Source organism: Herpailurus yagouaroundi, unplaced genomic scaffold (genome assembly GCF_014898765.1).
Source record: "Herpailurus yagouaroundi ecotype Mexico unplaced genomic scaffold, PumYag 222, whole genome shotgun sequence".
In the NCBI taxonomy this organism is placed as follows: Eukaryota; Metazoa; Chordata; class Mammalia; order Carnivora; family Felidae; genus Herpailurus; species Herpailurus yagouaroundi.
In genome coordinates this window covers 6,958,421-6,980,614 of record NW_024412453.1, presented here as the reverse complement: position 1 = coordinate 6,980,614, position 22,194 = coordinate 6,958,421, and the positions used below count along the sequence as shown (strand labels likewise).

The 22,194-nt window shown below is 50.0% G+C and overlaps 1 protein-coding gene across 1 annotated transcript in view; it reads right to left on the bottom strand.

Annotated features, from left to right (window-relative positions):
* The window catches only part of MYH11 (myosin heavy chain 11), a 127,721-nt gene that overhangs the window by 88,519 nt on the left and 17,008 nt on the right, over positions 1-22,194 (bottom strand). Inside the window, exons 2-3 of the mRNA XM_040459627.1 lie at positions 20,896-21,257; positions 11,067-11,223 (exon numbers count right to left, since the gene is read on the bottom strand). Coding sequence (XP_040315561.1) covers positions 11,067-11,223; positions 20,896-21,240 — 502 coding nt within the window. The 5' untranslated portion in view covers positions 21,241-21,257. The remainder of the gene's footprint in view (positions 1-11,066; positions 11,224-20,895; positions 21,258-22,194) is intronic.

The window sequence follows — 22,194 nt, the reverse complement described above, 5'->3', positions numbered from 1 at the left end:
CCAGAGCTCCCCAAGTCCCTTGAGCATGCCTGCTCCTTCAACTCAGTATTTACTGCTTGTTAAAAAATAAACAAACTCTCCCTAGCTCTCTCCCCTCCGTGTAAGACACCACAGGGCGGTCCCTAAAAGGCTCATCAGACGATCCTCTATGCTTCCGCATTTCCTGGCAAAGAACGTGAACTGCCCATGACAACTCAGCACCGACCTTGCTTGGTCACGGCGTGTCAGTGAGGACCGAGTCAGGCAGATGGAGCCACCCCCCCCATCGCCCTGCCAGGCCAGACACAGAGCCGCGACAAAATCTCCAAGAGGCCGAAGACCACGCATCCGGTCCCCTCTCTGGGGGCGCGTTGTAGGAACACGGTCTCTGGAGCAAAACGACTTGACATGACTTCCTGGTCCCGCCTCTTGGGCAAGACACTGTTCTTTTGAGAAGAGGGATAAAAATCCATACCCTTCAAGGATGTGGAAAAAGTGATGTCAGACTGGATGCACAAAGCTGACAATTAACCCACGGCACGTCAGAGAACGCAGCGCTCGCTAGGCTCGTCACCAGGGCCATCATCAACGTCATCCAAAATAGTGAGCCTGCCAAGGCGTCTAGACGGCAGTGATTCTATCCCAAGAGGATGGGGTATTAGGCCAGGTCCGGCCCTTTCTAATGGGAAGGCCCAAGCTAGTCCCTTAGCCTCCTGGGGCCTCAGTTTCCTGGTCTGTTAAATGGGGGCAACGGCACTCTGGTACCACACCACCGCCGAGGGAAAAATCAGTGTTTTGAGGGTGGCAGAGGGTGACATCTCCAGCTGCACAAGGGCTCAAGGGCCAAGTCACCTGGTACGCTGAGTCTCCTTTTTGTCTAACGGGGAGGCTGTTCTGCAGGAGGGTGCTGCCCTGCGTGGTGCTGGAGAGGGCCGAGCCATGCAGGCTTTACAGAGCAGTGAGCCGGGGCAGGGGCGGGGGGGTGGAGGGGACATGGGTGCCCCTCCCCCCTCCGCCCAGTTCCCCGCGCCCCCCCTGGGGGGGGGGGGGTTGGTGACCCTGAGCTGCCCCCCACCCCCCAGGGCCCACCAACCACGGACAGAGCGATGCGACTGAGTGTGGGAACTTGCAAAGCAAGAGAGCCTAGAGGTTAGGTCACCCCACCTCCCAGATGGCTCTCCAGCTTAAAGAGGGTTTGAGCTGACAGAGGCCAGCTGGCTGTTGTTTCTTTTCTAATCCCCTGAGAGTGGCCGCTTGGTGCTAATTACACGAGGACAAAACGCGTCCAGACGCGATCTTGCATGGGGTAACACATCCTGAGGGCTGTACTCAGCACATCAGAATGAAATCCTATGCGCCCTCCACACTCTTCCCCCCTACCCCCACCTGCAAACCACTGCAGGGGAGGCGGGAGACCCAAAGTGCTACGTCAAGGGTGGTGTTTTCCCCACATATATCATGTTAATTTGCCCCAGTCAACAAACTGTCCTAGGCAGCCCGGGCTTCAACACCCTGACCTGTGATAAGATAGACCGTCTAGGAGCAAACAACCTTCCATGGGGGTACAGTCAGGGGCTCAGTGCAGCAGCTGGAGCCCCCCACTGACCAGGCGAGCCTTCAGCTTGGGCGTCAGATAAACCCAAGTTCAAATCCAGCTCTGACATGTTTGGGACTTTTGGCAAGTTCTTCTCCTCTCTGAGCCTCAGTTTCCCCAGCTATAAAAGGAGGCTAATAATGACACCCGCTTGGGGCACCTGGGTGGCTCAGTCGGTTAAGCGTCTGACTTCAGCTCAGGTCATGATCTCACGATTTGTGGGTTCGAGACCCGCGTCAGGCTCTGTGCTGACAGCTCGGAGCCTGGAGCCTGCTTCGGATTCTGTGTCTCCCTCTCTCTGCCCCTCCTCCGCTCATTCATTCCCCCTCTCTCTCTCAAAAATAAATAAACATTAAAAAAAATTTAATATTAGCACCCGCTTCCCATGTTGGATTATCTGACAACTCACATAACCACAGGCCCACGTGCACATGCACACACGGGAAGGAATGAAGGGAAAAATAATGAACAATTTTGGAAGGGCATGGTATTTGCTGTTTCATGAAAACCAGCAAGGAAAATGATATGGTGAAACATAAAAACTTGGTTGGCCTTCCTGGCTTTACAATTTAGTATTGCTTGTATTCTAGATTACATATGTGGGCACTATAATAGTTTCAAGGCTTGATTTTATTTATTTTTTTAATGTTTATCTACTTTGAGAGAGACAGTGCAAGCAAGGGAGGGACAGAGAGAGAGGGAGACAGAGGATCTGAAGCAGGCTCTGGGCTGACAGCAGTGAGCCTGATGTGGGGCTCGAACTCACGAACTGGGAGATCACCACCTGAGCTGAAGTTGGACGCTCAACCAACTGAGCCACCCAGGCACCCCCAAGGTTTCATTTTAAAGATGTTAATCTGATCCCGTCCGCCTTGTAGGTTTGGGGTAAGGACTGATAGAGAATATTCCCAGAAAGCATAGGGCAAGCACACAATAAAAATCCACTATGCTCCTTATCACCACTTGGGAAAAGAAAGCTTGAGAGAGTTTCCATTGAAGGAGAGTGGGTTGAGGAGGCTCCTTCCTCCTCAAACCTGAGTGAAATGACAGTAAAGGGATTTTTCAAACACACGTGGAACAGGTGAAATGAACTGGAGAAGAGAGAGTAAATAGCGACGAAATCTGGGAAGGCAGAAAACAGGATGAGTGATGGCAATCCCAGGGAAGAAGTGTGAGCTGACAATGGAGAAGACTGGAAGAAATGTGATTTCATTCCAGAATCCCCCGTGCATCCTCCCTCTCCCCCTCAGTAACCAGCTGCACCAGGGGGTCTCTGGAAGAATGGGTGAAGGAGCACTTATAAACATGAGGATGAGCTCAAAGTCGGCTTGAGAAGCTGCTGGAAAAGCCAGATACCTTCCACACTCCCTGCAGCCAAATGGCTGCCCTTCCCACAGCCCGCAGAAAGGGGCAGATTTTATTCTCTGGAGAGCATTATACAGAGAGTCCCTGGCCTGGGGGGCACCAGGGACCATGTGGAAAGGAAAATGTGCAAGTTTCATTCCACAGTTTGAAGCCCTTAGCCTCTTAACTAGAGTTTCAAAATACTGGTACACAGGGGCGCCTGGGCAGCTCAGTGGGTTAAGCATCTGACTCTTGATTTTGGCTCAAGTCATGATCTCACGGTTCATGGGATTGAGCCCCATGTTGAGCTCTGCTGTTGGCACAGAGCCCGCTTGGGATTCTCTCTCTCCCCCTACTGCCCCTCCCCCTCTTACTTGCTCGCACCCATGAGCTCTCTCTCTCTCTCTCTCTCTCTCTCTCTCTCTCTCTCTCTCACACACACACACACACACAAGCAACCAAAATGACTGTGGACAGATCTTGACCCTCCAGGCAGAAGACAACACAAATCTTCCCTGAAAAATCTGATCAGCCCAAGGAAAGATGCAAAGAGCAGCTAGAAGTGCCCCCAGGGAATAGCCAAACTCATCCCCAGCAAGCTATTCGTGCAAGTTCAGAGAGCCCATCACTGCTGTGGTGCCCATGCACTGATGCATCCCTGATGCACAGATAGCCAAGAATCAGCAAACTTCTGAAGAAAGCTATTAATATGTCAGAGAGAAATGGAAATAAGTCAATAGGAAAAGAACCATCCTGGAGGTAACAGACTCAACATGGAGACGAATCCTCCAAGGAAAAGGACATCACAGCACATGGGGAAAAAATGCTATAAGAAAGAAATATTCAGGAAACAAAATAGAGTTCTTAGAAATTAAACACACACACACACACACACACACAAACAGAAATTAAAATTTAATGGAAAGTTTGTAAGACAAAGTTGAGGAAAGTGTCCAGAAAAGGATAAGAAGATGAAAAAGGGATAGTGCCAGAGTTCAATTCTGGACATGAGAAAACTTCTAGAGAAGCAGAACAGCGAATACAGAGAAGAAAGAAATCATCAAGGAAGTAATTCACGAAAATGTCCCAGAACTTAAGGCCATGAGTTTACAGATTAAGAGGGTCCATGAAGTCTCCAGCACAATGGGTGAAAACGGATCCATGACAAATCCCCTCATCATGAACAGGGGGATAAAGAAGGGTCTAAAAGCCTCCAGAGAAGGAGGGGAATAAATTGGTCACACATAAAGGATTAAGAATCCAAGTGGCTTTTATCTTCTCAAAAATGACACAAGCTAGAAGACTGTGAAGCGATGCCTTCAAAATTCTAAAAGAAAACTATTCGTTGCTTGAAATTTTAAACCCAGCTAAACTAGCCGTCACATATTAGAGAAGTATCTCACATATTAGAGAAGTATCAAGTCTTTAGATGAGATATGCAGGGTCTCAATCTGCCTCATACACATCCTTTCTTGAGAAGGTACTAGAAAAGGTGCTCCATTTAAACAGCACAGCAAATCAAGGAAGAAGAAGGCATGAAACCAGGGCCAAGGAATCCACCAAGAGAGCAGTGAAGTGAATTCCAAGCATGGTTAGGAAGGTCTCGGATGTCAGTTACCAGTCATGGAGGGTAGCCAGGGCAGCTCAGAAGGCTCCAGTTGCAACCACCTTCAAGGAGAAGCTGTAAGTAGGGTCCCCAACACATATCTAGACATAGTGATGGGGGATTAACACATTTAGAAAGGAGAATCTGGGGAAGAGTTAGTGATTAAGTACATCCATTAATTATCAACAAGTATTAACTGAGCAGCTTCTATATGCTGGGCACCAGTAGGTATGCTGGAGATACAGAAATGAATAGGCAGATAAGGATACAGTCTGGCTCTTAGGCAGTTGATGGGTCCTCAGGAACTTAAGGTATCACTCATGTAACACATTCAAAGATTACATTCTACATTCACCACATGTGTTATCCATCCCAACCCACCTCTTCACACCCCATCTTGTTCTACAAAAACCTTGTGGAGGAGGAAGCCACAGTTGCTTGCTTTATGTCTCCAACAAGACAGAAAGCTCGGGGTGCCTGGGTGGCTCAGACGGTTAAGCGTCCTATTTTGGCTCTGGTCATGATCTCACGGTTTGTGAGTTCAAGCCCCGCGTCCAGGCTCTGTGCTGACAGCTCGGAGCCTGGAGCCTGCTTCTGATTCTGTTTCTCCCTCTCTCTCTGCTCCTCCCCTGCTCATTCTCTGTCTCTCTCTGTCTCTCAAAAGTAAATAAACATTAAAACAAACCAAAAATAAAAGACAGAAAGCTCCTTGTGGCTCCCAGCCGAATGACCTTACAGACTGGGCCAGCAATATTCATCAACGGAGCCACAAAGTGGGCCTACACCTTCCTTTGCAAAAACCAAATTTCCCCTTTAGAGAGAAGAAGGTTTTTTTTCCCAAAGCTTCCACTTTTTTCCCATGATCTGTTTCATTGGAGTCTACCATTGCCAGTTTTCCAGAAAGGACCAGGTAATGCCAAAACGAACGCCTAAGTAGCAACTGCTGATTAACATTCACACTCAAAAGTTTATCTTTTATGGATGGGCGTGCTCACAGTTAATGGATTTCCCTTGGGGGTTAAAATGTGCCAACACTTCTGAGTCATTTTCCATCTCACTATGTGATTTTGTGTCAAAATGTAGAGCCCGCAGGGAATGGAATGTATTGACATGGGGATCCCCGTCATCGAGTATTACAGTGCCCCACAGTCGGGAGGGGAGGTTGTCTGTGGAAGCCAAATGATCCAGACACAGAAATATTCTTCGATGAGTTCACCACTTAGGAAACCAGACCCCACTGAAGCAGCCCTCTCTGGTCCCCATCACTGCCTCTTATCCAACTCAGCAGCTTTATCTTGCCGATGACGGGGTGTCAGCACCCACCATCATCCACACACACACACAACAAAGCAGCAGCCATGCACAACAGACAATTTCCCTGAAGGTGCAATGTGTCGCGAGGTCAATGAGCTCGGAAAGGCCACGAAGGAAGTCACGTCCATTCACAACTAAATTGTGACCACAGAGTCACCGCGAATGACAACATGGTAGTATTTTAAGAACAACGAAACAAAAGAACACTTGGGAAAACTCTAATAAGTCTGCAAAAATTATCCTCTTTAGCTGGTGCTGCAGAGATCAAACACGACGTGAGGAATGCTGCGATATGCTCTCACGTGATTTTGTCCAAAAAGAAAAAAAAAGGTTAAAAAATATCAACCCTGGGGCGCCTGGGTGGGCTCAGTCCATTAAGTGTCCGACTTCAGCTCAGGTCATGATCTCACAGTTCGTAAGTTCCAACCCTGCATTGGGCTGTCTGCTGTCAGCACAAAGCCCACTTCGGATCCTTTGTCTCCCTCTCTCTCTGCCCCTTCCCTGCTCTCTCTCTCTCTCTCTCTCTCTCTCTCTCAAAAATAAATAGACATTAAAAAAAACCAGCCCTTAATTTTATACTCAATGTAAGAATTGGCATCTAGTTCCAATTATAGCCAAATTCCTATCGTATGCAGATAAAATAAATTTACAATTTGCAATGCCATTGCCCCAGCCCGGTCAAAACGTCTCCCCCCCACCCCTTCCAGTGAAACTTTGGTCCCTGTTTTAAGCGACCTTTTTGTTTCTGGAATCAGTTATTTTCAGACACTCCAAACTCCCTTCATTTCAAGCCTTTCAGCTCAGTTACCACACGAAAGGCTGCATACCAAAGGTTAATGGTGGTGACCTCTGGGTGAGAGAATTATGGGTGCTGGTATATTCTCATTAGCTTAAGTATATGTTTTTATTTTTTCTAGAATAACATAAAATATTAAAGGTTTTTTTTTTTAAACTTACACACATGTATTTTAAGAGCACTGTGGCAGTGCTTACCTGTGACTTTCCCTTCCCCTTCGCTAATGGAATTTCATTTCATTCCAGTATTCAGAAAAAAAATGGGCTTGTGGGAGCTCCCTCAGCTCCAGGAAAGAGCCAGGAATAGTCTGAACCAATTATGAAGGTCCCGGTCCTGTTTGCCAACCCTGGGTTTAGAGGTCGGCATGCGACCAAGTTTTAATTAATGAGATGTAAGGGGATGCCTGCTGAGGAATTCCTGGAAAAGCTTTTTCTCCCGGGTAAAAAAAGGAGACATGGAAAAAAGAACCTAGCCTTCCACTTCCTTCATGCATTCTGCTATCATCACATGAAGACATGATATCTGGAGCAATGGCTGCCATCTTGTAACCATGAGGGAGAAGCCGAGAAAATCCCAGAGGGGTCTGTTTTTGAGCTGCTGGATTAACTAACCCTGAAATCGTCCACCTATTCTCTTCTTTTTACGTGAGATAATAAACTCCTATTGTTTAAGCCGCTTTAATTGGTTGCTACGTGGGAGTTTTTTGCAACCCAAAGCACCCCCAAATGCCATGAATGCTGCAACTTTGTGATGTTCAACTTCCTTAAAAAGGTATGTGAATCATCACTGTTAACTTTTCCATCAAGGGAGACCACAAAGAAATGTTTTTGTTTGTTTGTTCTTCTAAACAATGACACGTATCTAACTCCAGGAACCATCGCGTCACAACCTGAGATTACATGTCCATGTGGCCATCTTTGCAAGGCTCCCTCTGCTGGTTGTTGAAGGTAATGGCAGCTCCAGGTCTGCAGTGGTCCAGCTTGGGTCTACTTGTAGGGTTTGACCCGCTCTGTCAGTAACTTGGGGGCACTTCTACCTGAGACCCTCTAGCTTGAGGGGTGTCTCCAAGGCACACCTGGATCCCTGCCCTCAGGAACTTCCAGAACGGAGTTCTCCATTCCTGACTCAGAACACTCTTGGAGGTAGCTATCCCAGAGGTTGAAAAGTCAGACCCAAGGGCCGGGCAGTGAACACAAATGAGTGCCCCCAGTCCTGGGAAACTCATGCCCTCTCTAAACGGATGGCTGACATGTGGGAACACAGGCCCAGTGTTGGCAGATGTTCCGATATTTTCACAAGAACCTAAGTCGGTTGTGTCTGACTTCAGCTCAGGTCACGATCTCACGGTTCATGAGTTCGAGCCCTGTGTCTGGCTCTGTGCTGACAGCTCAGAGCCTGCAGCCTGTATCCAGTTATGTGTCTCCCTCTCTCTCTCAAAAAACATAAAATAAATAAAATAAACATTAAAAAAAAAGTTGACAACTACTTCAAGTATCCTGAAAACTCTGTGTGGACCAAACCAAAGTTATCTGAAGGCTGGATACAGCCCATTAGCTGCTGATTCACAACCTCAGGACTATTTGCACCTCATAGTCATGTAGCAATTATATACAGCTTTAGGACTGGCAAAGCCCTTTTCTGCTGCCCTCTCCCAAGCGTAAGGAGACAGGAGAACTCCTGTATCTCAAGACCAGATCCATTTATAAGATGAAAAATCCTCTCACCCCTCCCCAAAGATCAACGGCACTGGGATGGGTGCTGTTCTTTTTACGATGCCCCCAAAACACCCGAGGAGGAAAGCAAGGGCTCGACCCTGCTGAGGCAAAGGGATTTGTTGAAAGAAGACCAAGGTTGTCCAACAGGTAAAGTTCACAAGTTGGAGATGCCCCAGTTTCATTTTCTTGCCTTATTACACTGGCTAGGACCTCTAGTACATATGATGTTGAACAAGGGTGGTAAGAGGAGACACCCTTACCTTGTTACTCATCTTAGGGGGCAAGGATTCAACCTGTCACTATCATTATCAAATCTGATGTTATAGATTTTTTGGACATTCCTTGTACCAGGTTGATGAAAGTCCCTCCTTTTCCTAGTTTGCTGAGATACTTTCTCGTGAACAGATACTAAGTTTTGTCAAATGCTTTTTTCTGCACCGCTGGATATAATGGTGTGGTTTTTCTTCTTTAGACTGTCATATTGACTGATTTTTGAAGAGTGAACCAGCCTTGCATTCCTGGAGTAAGCCCTCCTGGGTCATGGCCTGGGTTTCCAAGCACTTTGAGAAACTCATTTGCCTCTGTTGGAAAGTGTAGGTAGTAACACCGACCCTACCCCATAGATGGTGAAGATTTAAACAAAAAGAGAATGTGTGTGTTCATGTTAAAGGAGATCTGTGCCTTGACCCAAAGTGCTATTCAAATAGAGGCTAAGAAGAGGCCCCACAACTGCAAACGTCTGTTTTCCAAGCTTCTGGCATACCCAGCCCTGCATGAAGCACAGTAGATGCAGTCCATGACCCAGGAAGCACAACAAAGTGATTTTAGATGCCCCTCAGATTATGATTTTAATTTTATTTTTTTTTCAACGTTTATTTATTTTTTTGGGACAGAGAGAGACAGAGCATGAACGGGGAAGGGGCAGAGAGAGAGGGAGACACAGAACCGGAAACAGGCTCCAGGCTCTGAGCCATCAGCCCAGAGCCCGACGCGGGGCTCGAACTCACGGACCGAGAGATCGTGACCTGGCTGAAGTCGGACGCTTAACCGACTGCGCCACCCAGGCGCCCCTGATTTTAATTTTAATAGTCACAGGGGCGCCTGGGTGGCTCGGTCAGTTAAAAGTCTGACTGTTAATTTCAGCTCAGGTCGTGGGATTTCATCCCAGGGTCGTGGGACTGAGCCCCACATCGGGCTCTGTGCTGAGCAGGGAGACTGCTTACGATTCTTTCTTTTTCCCTCTGCCCCTCTCCCCCACTCATGCTCTCTCACTCTAAAATTTAAAATAATAATAATAATTTTAATAGTTATATATTCTTTTCAATGTGCATGCAAAAAAACCGTATATAGTTGCAATGTCTAACATCCGGTTTTATGCACAATGATGAGAATAGTTTATGCTGAGTTACTGAGTTATTTATTTACTTATTTATTTAGTTTTAATTTATGTGGAGAGCACAAGCAGGCAAGGGGCATAGAGAGAGGGAGAGAGGGAGAATCCCGAGAAGGCTCCCCACTGACAGCGTGGAACCTGACTTGGGCTCAAACTCATAAACTGTGAACTCATGACCTGGGCTGAAATCAAGAGTCAGGCGCTTAACCATCTGAGCCACCCAGGCGCTCCTTCACTTAGTGAGCTTTGGCTAAGTACCAGGCTCTGTTCTAAGCCCTGCATGTTCAATAGTTCACTTAATCTTCACATCAGCCTATGAGATAGGTCACAGTTACTGTCATTGTCTTTTGCAGATGAGGAACCAGAGGCACAGAGAGGTTAAGTAGCTTGCTCAAGGTCACACAGCAACTGAGTGGCAGAGCCGGGATTTAAACACAGGTGCCCCTATTCTAGAATCTGTGCTCTTAACTAAATCTTGTTCAGTTGGAACTAGATTGTGAGAAAGGGAGCTTATGAGAAAAATATGAATATAAGGACATAATTTTTATGAAGTCTAACAAGAGCCAAAACTGAAGGTGATAGAAGTCACAATAACAGTTACCTCGGGGGGGGGGGGTATAAAGGAGGTAGTGACTAGGTCGAGGCATGAGGGAACTTTCTGGAAATCTTTCACATCTTGGTCTGAGTGGTGGTTATAGGACCGCAGACCTATGCAAAAATCAATTTTAGGCTGGACACGACATCTGGCCACCCCCTGCTGTCTGTGTATTTCGCCTCAGCTAAAAGTTCATTAAGAATAGTGATAATAATGAGGCATCAACATGCAGATAATAAGCAACGGCCTTCAGACTGGAAACGCCTGCATTAGAATCTCCACAAGCTGCGAGACGGACCCTATCACTCCCTTTTTACAGATGGAGAAACTGAGGCTGGAGAGGAGAAGACCTCTCACACCACCCCCCGGGACTCCAGCCTCGGCTGGCTCCAAGTGCAGGGCAGCCTGGCTCAGCCCCAGGGCTGGCAGTCACCCCCTTCCTTCGGAGGTGAGGGCACCATGCGGTCCGCACCCTGACGCAGGGCCGGGGGGCAGCAGAGGGGCCGGGCGCCCCGGCCGCCCATGCCCGTATTTGCCCAAGCTGCCTGCTCTCTGTCGCCCTCCCAGCCGAGCGCCCAGATGTTCAGCTGCCTTCTTTCCCTTTTTCAGTCTCAAGGCTCCAGGGGCCCAGCGCCCGCCCGCCCAGCTCCACATTCCTGGCGAGGATGCAGGCGGGCCGGCCCGGAGGGGAGGAGCCCCGTCCCCGTCCCGGTCCCCGTCCCCCGCTCACCTTGCAGCATGCTCCGGTAGGCCGTGTCAGCGATGGCGTAGATGTGGGGTGGCATCTCGTGCCTCTTCTTGCCCTTGTACATGTCCACGATCTTCTCTGAGTAGATGGGCAGCTGCTTGTAGGGGTTGACCACCACGCAGAAGAGGCCGGAGTACGTCTGCGGACAGAGAACCCGAGTTGACTTCCAGAACACGGCCGCCCAGCCCGCAGGTCCGGGAGCAGCGACAGCCGCCACTGCCTGCGTTCGAACACTTACCGAGCGCTCTGTGTGCATTTTCTCCCCGCATCCTCACAGCAAAACTGTTGGATGCGTTCGTCTTGCCGTTTTAGAGATGGGGAAACTGAGGCGTAGAGCCCTCACGGGAACCCCTTGGCATCCCTGTCAAGGACAGGGATGGGGGAAGAGGACCAAGGGGCAAGACTGGCTTTCTGGACCACCCGCGTTCTGTTTTATAGCTGCGTGCTTTCCAATCGTCCATGTTCAGACCTCCCAGAGACTCACGGGCTTGGACCACAGCACCAACTGTTGGGCACCTACTGTATACTGTATACACTGAGCTCTAAGCCCTTCACGGGCATCTCTCTATTTAGCCTCCCATCTACCCTGTGACAGTCGCACGGTGATTTCCCTGCCGCCCATAAGGCAGATGAAGAAACAGGGTTCGGGAGGTTGTCACACACACACAGCCGGCCAGAAATTTGCACCTTAGAGACCACGATGCCTCCTCCCCAGATCTCATGCTCTGCACAGTTAACAAGGTACTCCCTCATCTGTACAAAAAAAAAAAAAAAAAAAAAAAAAAAAAAAACAGGGACAAACACAGCTGTCCTTAAAAAACATTCGTACTGGGGCACCTGGGTGGCTCAGTGGGTCAAGCATCTGACTCCTGGTTTCGGGTCAGGTCATGATCTCACAGGTTTGTGGGTTCGAGACCCATGGCAGATTCCGCACTGCCCCTCCCTCTCTCTCTCTGCCTCTCTCTCTCTCTCTCTCTTCCCCCACCCCTCAAAATAAATAAACTTAAAAAAATTATATATATATATATATATATATAAAGATTGGTACTGACACAAGGTACGACATGGGCGGACCCTGAAAATGGTATGCTCACTATGAAAGACACAAAGGTCACATAGCGTATGATTCCATTTATATGAAATGGCCAGGACAGGCAAATCCATAGAGACAGAAACAGATCCCTGGTTTCCAAGGACTGGGAAGGGCGGGGGGCAGGCCGGGGGGTGGGGGGAGGGCGGTGACTGCTCATGGGTATGGGGTTATAAAAATGTTCCGAAACGAGACAGGGGTGATAAGTGCACAACACAGCAAATGTGCTGAAGGCCACTGAATTGTACCCTTGAAAGTGGATCCGGTGGTGAATTGTATGTTATATGGGTTTTACCACAATTAAAACAAAATCGTCGTCCTGCCCTACCAAGGGCACAGGAGCATCTGGAAATGATCAGAACAGGGAAAGGGGGTGGAGGCACGCCGCAAGCCCCACCACGCGCGCACACGGGAGGCACTATCATCGCTATGGCTGTTCCTTACCGGACATCAGATTGCCCCCTGGGCTGAGGTCACAGCTCAGGGCACAGGTTCCGACCCGCCCCACAGGAACTGCTTTTCCCGAACGATACCATCAGGGCCGCCCGGGGCTCCAACAGCCCCCAAGCCTGTCCTCCCTCCAATTCCCCCTAGAAGGGACTCAAGGAAGAGCCAATGGTCCACCTCTGGGCGACCCTCAGGGCAAAGCCAACACCAGAGAGGTTAAGCAACTTGACCAAAGTCACAGAGGGAGACCCTGACAGCACTAAGCCCAGCTTGGCCAACTCCCAGGCCTGAGCGCCGCCCGTGAGGCTACCCGACCCCTGCCCATCCTATAGAAAGAGAAACAACACATCGTTCGTTCATTCACTTGCTTGTTCATTCAGTGTGCACGTCCTAGACACCGTGCAAGACTCTGGGGTTAAAGAAGGCAAAGCACACAAGGTCCTGCCCTCAAAGAGACTTCAGCCCTGGCTACAGCTGATTGGAGGAGGGTCTCTCCAGAGCTCGGTCTGCTAAGGGACAATGGTGTTGAGGTGGACAGTAATCTTCAAAAGGTACAGGACTGGTGGGGGAAGGAGGGAATAATCTCTCAGGTCCTCACCATTCCCCTAAAAAGGCAGACATGAGGTCGCACAGGCCTGTCGAAACATCCATCAGCCATTTATTGAGCACCTACTGTGTACAGGTCTGTGCTAGACAGGTCTCCACCATGCTGGAGATAAATAAATCAGAAGAACCCACAGATCAGAGCAGGGACAAGGACACTGAACAATAACATCCAAGGAACCAGGATGGAGCCCAGGGGATTAGGGATGCAAGGAAGTCAGGGCCCTAACCCACCCTGGGGGCGGTCAGAGAAACCTCCAGTTAGGAGGTCTCGAGAGACAAGAAGGGCTTATCCTGCTCAGGAGGTAGCAAAGGCACAGAAGGCAGCAGGGCGAGTGTGTGCATGCAGCCTGCAAGCAGTGCAGTATTTCTGGAGCATCGAGGAGGGGACAAGCCAGGGTGAGGGGTGAGGCTCCTGCAGAGGCGGGCAGGGGCCAGACCGCACAGAGACGGATGAGTCCACCATCCGCCCGACGCCCCACTCCCAGATCTGATCTTCCAGGCCCCTCCCACCAGAGCAAGTGCCCTGAGGGCGGGACCACCCTCTTCCTCTGCTTCAGTTCAGGCCTGGGCCTTGGCATACAGTAGGTGGTCACTAAATGCTTGCTCAATAAATGACTGAGGGGTAAGCTGATTACAAATCTGCCCTGGAACAGGGACCCCCGATGTTGATGTCTTCATCTCTGTGACCCAGGGCTTTGCACTGGGCTGGGACACAGTACGTGCTCGGGAGATGTTTGCTGAGCTGGTGGCACAGTTGTTCCAGAACAGGGGCTCTGTGTCCCCCACTCATCTGTGTCCTGGTCCCCAGTGCGAAGCCTCCCATAAACTAAGTGCCCAGTCAACGATCACTTGTTTGAATGAACGTCAGCCAAGTCCTACCTCTCCTTCAGGTCTGAATGCCACCTCCAGATCCTTCTGGGCTGTGCCCACTGCCAACCACAATGCTCATTTATAGCCCAAACCACACCCTCACCAAGCCCTTGAGCTGGAGGCAGTAAAGGTCAATGCCTAAGGATACAGAATTGAGTACTGAGGACTTGGTTTGAACGCTCATTTTGCTACTTCCTGGCTGTGTGACCCCAGGAAAGTCTCTTAACCTCTCTGAGCCTACTAACCTCAACTACAAGATGAAGGTATGTAACAGATCCTTCAAAGGCTTGCTGTGAGAGAGTGCTCATGAAGCATTTAACAGAGTGCCTGGTATACAGCAGGTGCTCAATAAACATTAGTGACCATACCATGCTGCCTTGGTTTCATGATGACAAAACCCTTGTCAGCCTGGAAGCTTCGCAGGTGCTGCTTCTGTACCTCGACTATGTTCCCCACCCCCCTCAATCTTCCCAGAGCCATTTCCGTCTCCTCTTCCAGGGCTCATCCTAAATGTCACCTTCTGGACCGCAAGCTGCACATCACAGTTTCTCCAGCACCCAGCGTAGGGCCGTATACAAGGCAGACCCCAGTCAATAGTTGCTGAAGGCAATGAATGAAGGAAAGAATGTGTGGCTCTCCCAAATCCATCACCAGCTTCTCAAGAACTGTCCCTTTCCCCGTTTGCCTGGGACACCTCCTGGTGCTAAGCACCCAGCAAGCACTTAACCCGAGCTTCCAGGCAGATCTGAATCTCTGTTCGGCGCAGCAAATCTTTCCAGGGCACGACGACCCGAGGGGAAGGGCTGAGCAGGCATGCCCCCGGCAGGGTGGTCGGGCTGCAGAATCTGGAGGTTTGATCGACAGTGTTCAACCTCCGTTGCCTTCACCAGACCCGCTGGGCTCACCGGCTGGTGGCGGTGTTTCTGCCTCCTCACTGTCCCCAAGGTCCTCTCCAGCTGGTCAAGTTCAGAGGTTTCAATAGCCCCGCCTCCTGTGTCCCGGCCAGCATTTCAGGGCCCCATGCCACCAGCAGGTCCCAGCCACAGGCCCAGGGTTTCCCTCTTGTGACCGTATTAGGAAGTGACTCCAGTTTTTCCCTGACACTTTATATGGTCAGCCACAGAGCTCTGAGCAGGAGTCTGCTCCCACAGCCTGCGGCAGGAACAAGCACCAACGGAGGAAAGTGGAAAGAACACAGACTTTGAGCCGCACGGGCCAGGGGAGAACCTCAGCTCTGCCCTCATTCATCACCTGTGTGACTCATGGGAGTGGCCGGACCCCTGAGTCTCTTCTTCCCCATCTTCTTCTCCGTCTATAAAAAGATGGAGACCCGTACCTTCTTTGCCAGGTTGTCACACAATGTCATGGCAACATCTATCCTTAAAGACAGACACGGTCCACCAGGAATGCAATTTCCTGCAGCCTTGATTCGAAAGGGAAGAGAGACTAAAACTTACCTAAATATCCATCATCAGGGGGCTAGCTTCTTAATTATGGCATGCTGCCATTAAAAAGAGTATATTTAGGGGCACCTGGACGGCTCGGTCGGTTAAGCGTCTGACTCTTGATCTCGGCTCAGGTCGTGATCTCAGGGTTCGTGGGCTCGAGCCCCACTTTGGGCTCTGCACTCAGAGTGCAGAGCCTGCTGGGGGTTCTCTCCCTTTCTGCCTCTGCCTTTCCCCCACTCACGCTCTCTCGCTCTAAATAAATGAGTGAACATTAGAAAAGAGTGTGTTTGTACATATACATGAATGTACACCAAGACAAATACACATGCATCTGCCTGTATATGTATAAAGTATTCCTGGAAGCCTATGAAAGAAACACCAGAGCAGTTCCTCTACAGAAGGGAATCAGAAGGAATGGGGGTGAAAGGCAAAATTCCCGATACGCTGATATACTATTTCCTATCTGTATGTGTTACCTATTCAAACCAATGTTTTAAATTCAACTAGATAGTTACAAACAAACACAAGAAAAAGCCACAAGACGTCATGTATGCTTCTTATTTTTAAATATTCTCTTGAGGTCTTTGCATGGATGGCCTCACGTTACTAGAAAGGTTTGAGAGGGGCGCCTGGGTGGCTCAGTCGGTTAAGCGTCTGACTTCAGCTCAGGTCACGGTCTCGCGGTCCGTGAGTTCGAGCCCCGCGTCGGGCTCTGGGCTGATGGCTCAGAGCCTGGAGCCCGTTTCTGATTCTGTGTCTCCCTCTCTCTCTGCCCCTCCCCCGTTCATGCTCTGTCTCTGTCTCAAAAATAAATAAACGTTGAAAAAAAAAATTTAGAAAGGTTTGAGGCCATGTCAATTCAAAAGATCTGAATAGTGAGTTCACAGGGCTCAGAAGAGGGTAGGCTCCAGCTGTGTTTTCTTTCTACCTTCTAAGACTCGGTGCAGTCATGTATTTTTTTTTTTTCCCACCCTCCAGGACTCTCTGGCACTCAAGAGGCCGCTGCTCATCATCTGCTCTCAGCATCCCTGGGTGGGTACCCCTTTAGGTCACTGAGCCAAGTGTCCAAAAAGAAAACATCATCCCCTGCTTGACTTTGGAAGGAAGGCCCTTCCTTACCCCCTGGTCTTCCTCGAACAGTGACGGAAGAACGAGGAAAATATCCTTTGGGGTTCACAAGTCGGGAATTTGGGCTTGGAAACCCAATCAATAGGAGAGGCCATCCGCCTTCGCTCTGGATCAGGTTCCTAACCCCAGGGGCTTGAAACAGGGGTGGAAAGTCCTACTGTTTTCAGGGACCAAGCACGTCAGACGGGACTAAAGTAAGCCAGGTAGGAGAAGAACAATAGGTAGGTGATTAACGACCAACAATTCTCAGCTTCAGGGTCTGGGAGACAACAGGGAGCAGTGAGGCCTGTGCAAAAACAAGGCCCACAGCCCACCTAACAGGATGGCCCAGGGGCTGCTTTTTAAAGCAATGCCAGCAACTGAGATTTTCTTTTTCTTTTTTTTGGGGGGGGGGGGGGCAGGTGGAGAGGAAGGGGGAGAGATGTATCAAATTAACTCCTCCATTTTTAAAAAATTACTCACTCTGGGCCAAAGGCTTACAACCTAGTAGGTGCTCAAGAAATCCTAAGGGAAAAGTTAGACTTCTTCCTTCCGTGCACGTAAAGCTTGTCGAGCTCAAAGTTAATGGTGTCCGTGGCATCATCCCCACATGCCCCAGCCCACAGCCATCACCTCCTGCTCAAGCGTCCAGATATCCTACAGCCCCTTACCATCCAGGGGTCGTGACTCTGGCCCTGGAGGCAGCCAGACCTTGCCTGAATCCCAGCAACAGGACCAAGCACGCCTGAGCCTCAGTATCTTGGTCTCTGAAATGCGGTAAGAGCCTCTGTCTCCCAGGATCATTGGAAGGAATAAATGAGTAGCAGTTAGAAGCACTGCTCCCAGGGCCAGCCTTCCCGGCTTCAAGACCCAGCTGTTTCTTATCAAGTTATTAAACTTTTCTAAAACCCAGTTTCTTTCTTTTTTTTTTAAATTTTTTAAATGTATTCATTTATTTTTAGAGAGAGGGAGAGAGAGTGGGTGAAGGGCAGACAGAGAAGAAGAGAGAGAATCCCAAGCAGGTTCTACGCTGTCAGGGCAGAGCCCAATGTGGGGGTCGATCCCAGGACCCTGGGATCATGACCCAAACTAAGATCAAGACACTTAACCGACTGAGACACCCAGGCCCCCACCCCCACCGGTTTCTTTAGCCGCACCCCCCAACACACCCCACCTCTGACTACCCCCCTTCCACAGTGATTCTGAGCGTGACTATCTTCGATGCCTCAGGTAAGTGACATCCTGATTGTTCGTCCTTCTGTGACTGGCTTAGTTCACTCAGTATAATGTCCCCTAGGTTCGTCCCTGTTGCACATATGATAGGATTTCCTTAAGGCTGAATCATAGTCTGTTGTACGGATACAGCACATTTTCTTAATCCATCCATCATGTTAGAAACTATCTCCTGCATCTGCCTCGAGCTCAAGTGTGTCTAATCTTCCTCCTCTTAATTACCAAGCTGCTCGGGGCACGGGCTGAGCCGTGTAACCCCTGGAATCCCACAGCAATGCAAACAGAACAAGCAAGAGCCCACGCATCCCCCAGCTGGGCAGGCCAGCCGAGCGTGACACAGGTCCCTCCCTTCCCAGGCAAGTCAGGTCAGGTCTCTGCCTCGGACAGGTCATGCGCAGAGTGGGAGGTGACCTTTGCTGTCACCAGTGGGGTCAAGGACACAACACGCTGGGAAGGACTTGGGATGGGACCCAGGACAGGCAAAGCCCACACTCTACTGATCTTCCTGTGCCTGAAACCCTGGTCTCATCCTCCATGTACTAAAAATAGAGCCAACTGCTGAGTGGTCGCACTAAGCTCCGGGCAGAGGGAACCCAGCGCCCAGAAGGGCAGGTGAGGGTGGACGAGGACTCGGAATCACCCCCTACCCTGCCCTGCGGTGTGCCAGGATCAGAACCTGCACAAAGATGGCAAGAACCTGCACCAAAAGGCTCATGAAATAGGACCCAGTGGCTTCTATGGACTCTTCTAGAACCAAGAGGACAGCAGTCTTGATTTGAGGTGTACTTTGCAGAACGGAGGGGAAAGTTCTCTTCATTACCAAGGGCAAAGCTGGATGGACGGATGGACGGACACACACACACACACACACATACACACACACACCGGATGCTCCAGCATCACCTGCCAACACCCACCTGCTCCAAGCGCTGTCAGGTGCTTGGAGACTAACTGGTTGTGCCTCCCCTCCCCCGCTTCCTTCTTGATCTCCTCCACCATGGACAACCGGTTCTATTTAAGTGATTAAATTGAGCAGAAAGGAAGGAGACAGGAGTAGGCACGTGGTCACAAGGCCGGGAGGCTTTGCATCTAATCTGTGCAGGGAAGCATAGCAGCAATTAAAAAAAAAATGAATCAAAGCTTCCATCTGTTTGTCAGATTAGATATTCTGGGTCTTGGGACCTTCAGGAGGCCTTCATTTCTTCCTGGTTTCTATTTTGGGCTCAAACGCTGAGTCAGAGGACAGGAGGAGAGATTTACACACAGGCCCGTCCTTGACCTCCCCCCGGGAGAGAACACATCTTCGGTGGGAGACTTGGGAGAACTCCCACTTTACCCTAGCTCCCTGCAGGCTGGACTCCTTAGAAACGTCCGTCCTGTGCTGACAGCTCCAGATTGATGGTATTGCCATACAAGGAACAGCTTGGACTAAAGGTACTTTCCCCGCTCAGGGCAGTTAAGGACAGGCTTTAGCTCTCTGAGCCTCAGCTTGCTCATCTGTAAAATGGGACAAGCATACTTTTCAGTGGATGGTCTGCTGGTTAAATGAGGTAAGACGTGTCAAGTTACACAACATGGGTTACCCTAGAGATTACATAGCCCCTAAGAGGGTATTTTGGGGGGTTATAATGGAAATGTGGGAATGCTCGGCCTTGACTCATGCAGAAAAAAGAGTGAGCCACTAACCTATGTGCACAGGCTCGTAAATAGGTAAACATGTACCAGAGTCACAGAGAAACACTGAGAACATGGCAACATCTTATCAGTTTGTGATCTCTGGGCGAGGACTGGTTTCTGTGTCGGCTGTGCTTTTCAGAACTTTCTGAATCTCCTGCGATGAACCTGACTTAATTTCCTAATTAGGAAAAAAAGTCTGCAGAGCATTTTTATAGATGACAAGGGGTTTTTTTTGGTTTGGTTTGCTTTGGTAATTTTCACGCGGCAACATGTAAGGGACGGGGTCGGAGGCCACAATGATGAAGTGACTGTCTGTGCCAATTTGCAAATGATCCAAGAAACAAGACCCTAACAACGGCATAACCAGCAGTAACACCGAGCGTTGTGAGCGCCGACAATGTGCCCAGAGGCGTGACAAGTGCTTTCTTTTCAGCGTAACCCACTCCGTGAGGACGGTACTCTTGTTGCGTTCATTTCATAGAGAAGGCAACGAAATGCCAGAGAAATGAGGTAACTCACCCAAGGGATCGGCGTGCCCTTTCCGAGAGGCAAAGAGACCGAGTCTAACCCAGAGGGCCCTCTGCCCAGCAGTTGAACACCAGGGGGCCACCGAGGTCCCTTTGGCTCCGGGAAGTGGGTCCAAACCCACAAGGAACCTGCGCACCCCCTGAGTCACGTCGTCCCCCATCATCTATCCCAGGCTGCCCCACAGGACTTCCTGCAGGAACAGAAGTGTGCTATGCAATGCAGCAGCCACCAGCCTCAGGTGGCGGTCGAGCACTGGATATTGGCCAGTGCCACCAAAGAGATGCATTCCGACTTCTAAGAAACTTGCATCTAAATTTAGTTAGCCGCAGGTGGCCGGTGGCTACCACAGTGGACAGGGCAGCTCTGGTCTGCACGGCCGACCCAGAGGAGTCCCGGGTCCAATCTAGGTATTCCTATTTGTGCCAGGGAAGGCCTCCGCAGAACCTAGCCAGACCCCCAGGTCGCCTCCCGCCTGGCTGCCCAGGGGGTCCAGCCTTCCCAAGAGGTTTCGCGCACCTCGTCACCTCCAAGATGTCCCTTGGCACGTCGCATGTGGGGTCACGTGCCATCTCTGCACTTCCTTCACATGCGGGGGGGGGAGGGTATTCCCATTTCACCTACAGGTAAACTGAGGCTTTGGTGAGTGGCAGCATTTTCTGGTGTCACCGAACTAAGTGGGGCGGGGCCGAGGTCTGGACCCAAGTCTGAACGATCCCACGTCACCATGGGGCCCCTCTCCAACGGAACTTTCCCCCTCCCAACCCGTAGGCCTGCACGAAGGGACTGGCTGCCCCAAGACACTCACGTAGATGAGCCCGGAGAAGTACCTCTCCCTCAGGTTGTGCAGCACAGAGGCCTCGTTGAGGCACGTCAGCTCTGCCATGTCCTCCACCTTGGAGAATTTGGGCGGGTTCATCTTCTGGATGTCATCTTTGCCGACCGTCACCTTCTTGCCATTCTCCACCAGCTCCACGATCACCTCGTCCCCTTTCTCCTCCTTGATGCTGGCTGCCTCGAAGCCCTGCTTCTCCGAAGGGACCCAGACCAGCTTCTTGGCGGCCCAGTCGGCCTGGGCCACTGGGCTGTTGACGAAGTTTTTGTCCACAAAGAGGAACTTCTCATCATCGCTGAGCTGGCCCTTCTGCGCCATGGTGCCTGGTTGGTCCCCTGTGGAATAAAGCGACAGCATCAGTATTGGGTCAGAACCGAGCCCCAAAGACGGTCGAAGCCCTTGCCTCGCATGCCTAGGGAACATTCTGCCAAGTAGGAGGATGTTCCGTGCGGTATGTTTATGCGGCCAAAGAATGCAAACAACTCAAAGTCCCTCAGGAGAGGGTCTGCATCATTGCCTGTTGTCAGCCATCATGGCACCGGATCCACAAACCACGTTATTTTCATGCGACAAGATACTACTATCCAGGGGTCTCGGAGCAAGAATGAGGTCTACGTGCGTGGACATCCAAAGAGGTCCACGTCTTACTGTTTACTATAAAAATAAAAGAGAGGCGTTCAAATAGTTAAGCCCAGAGATACCATAGGATCCAACAATTCCATTCCCAAGTGTAAACCCAAGAGGAAAGAAGACAGACATCCGCACAAAACCTCGTAGCGAAAGTTCACAGAAGCATTCCTTACGATGGCTAACACAGGGAAGGAACCAAGGCGTCCGTGGACAGATAGAACGGATAAATAAAATGCGGTCTATCCATGCAGTGGAATATTATTCAGCCTGAAAAAGGACAGAAGTACTGATCCACGCCGCACCACGGAAGAATCTCAAAAGAATTACGCCAAGTCAAACAATCCAGTCGCAAGGTGTCACAGACTGTAGGATGCCCTTTATGTGAAATGTCCACAACAGGCAGATCCACAGAGATTCAAGCAGATTGGTGGTTGCCAGGGCCTGGGAGAGTGACAGCTAAGGGCTACAGGGCTTCTTTAGGGGTAATGGCAATGTTCTGGAATTTATTGTAGCTGCGGACGTACAGCTTTGTGAATATGCTCACAGCCATTCAATTGTACCATTTAAATGAGTGAATTACATGGCACGTGAATTATATCTCAGTAAAGCTTTAAAAAAATGAAATAGGGGCGCCTGGGTGGC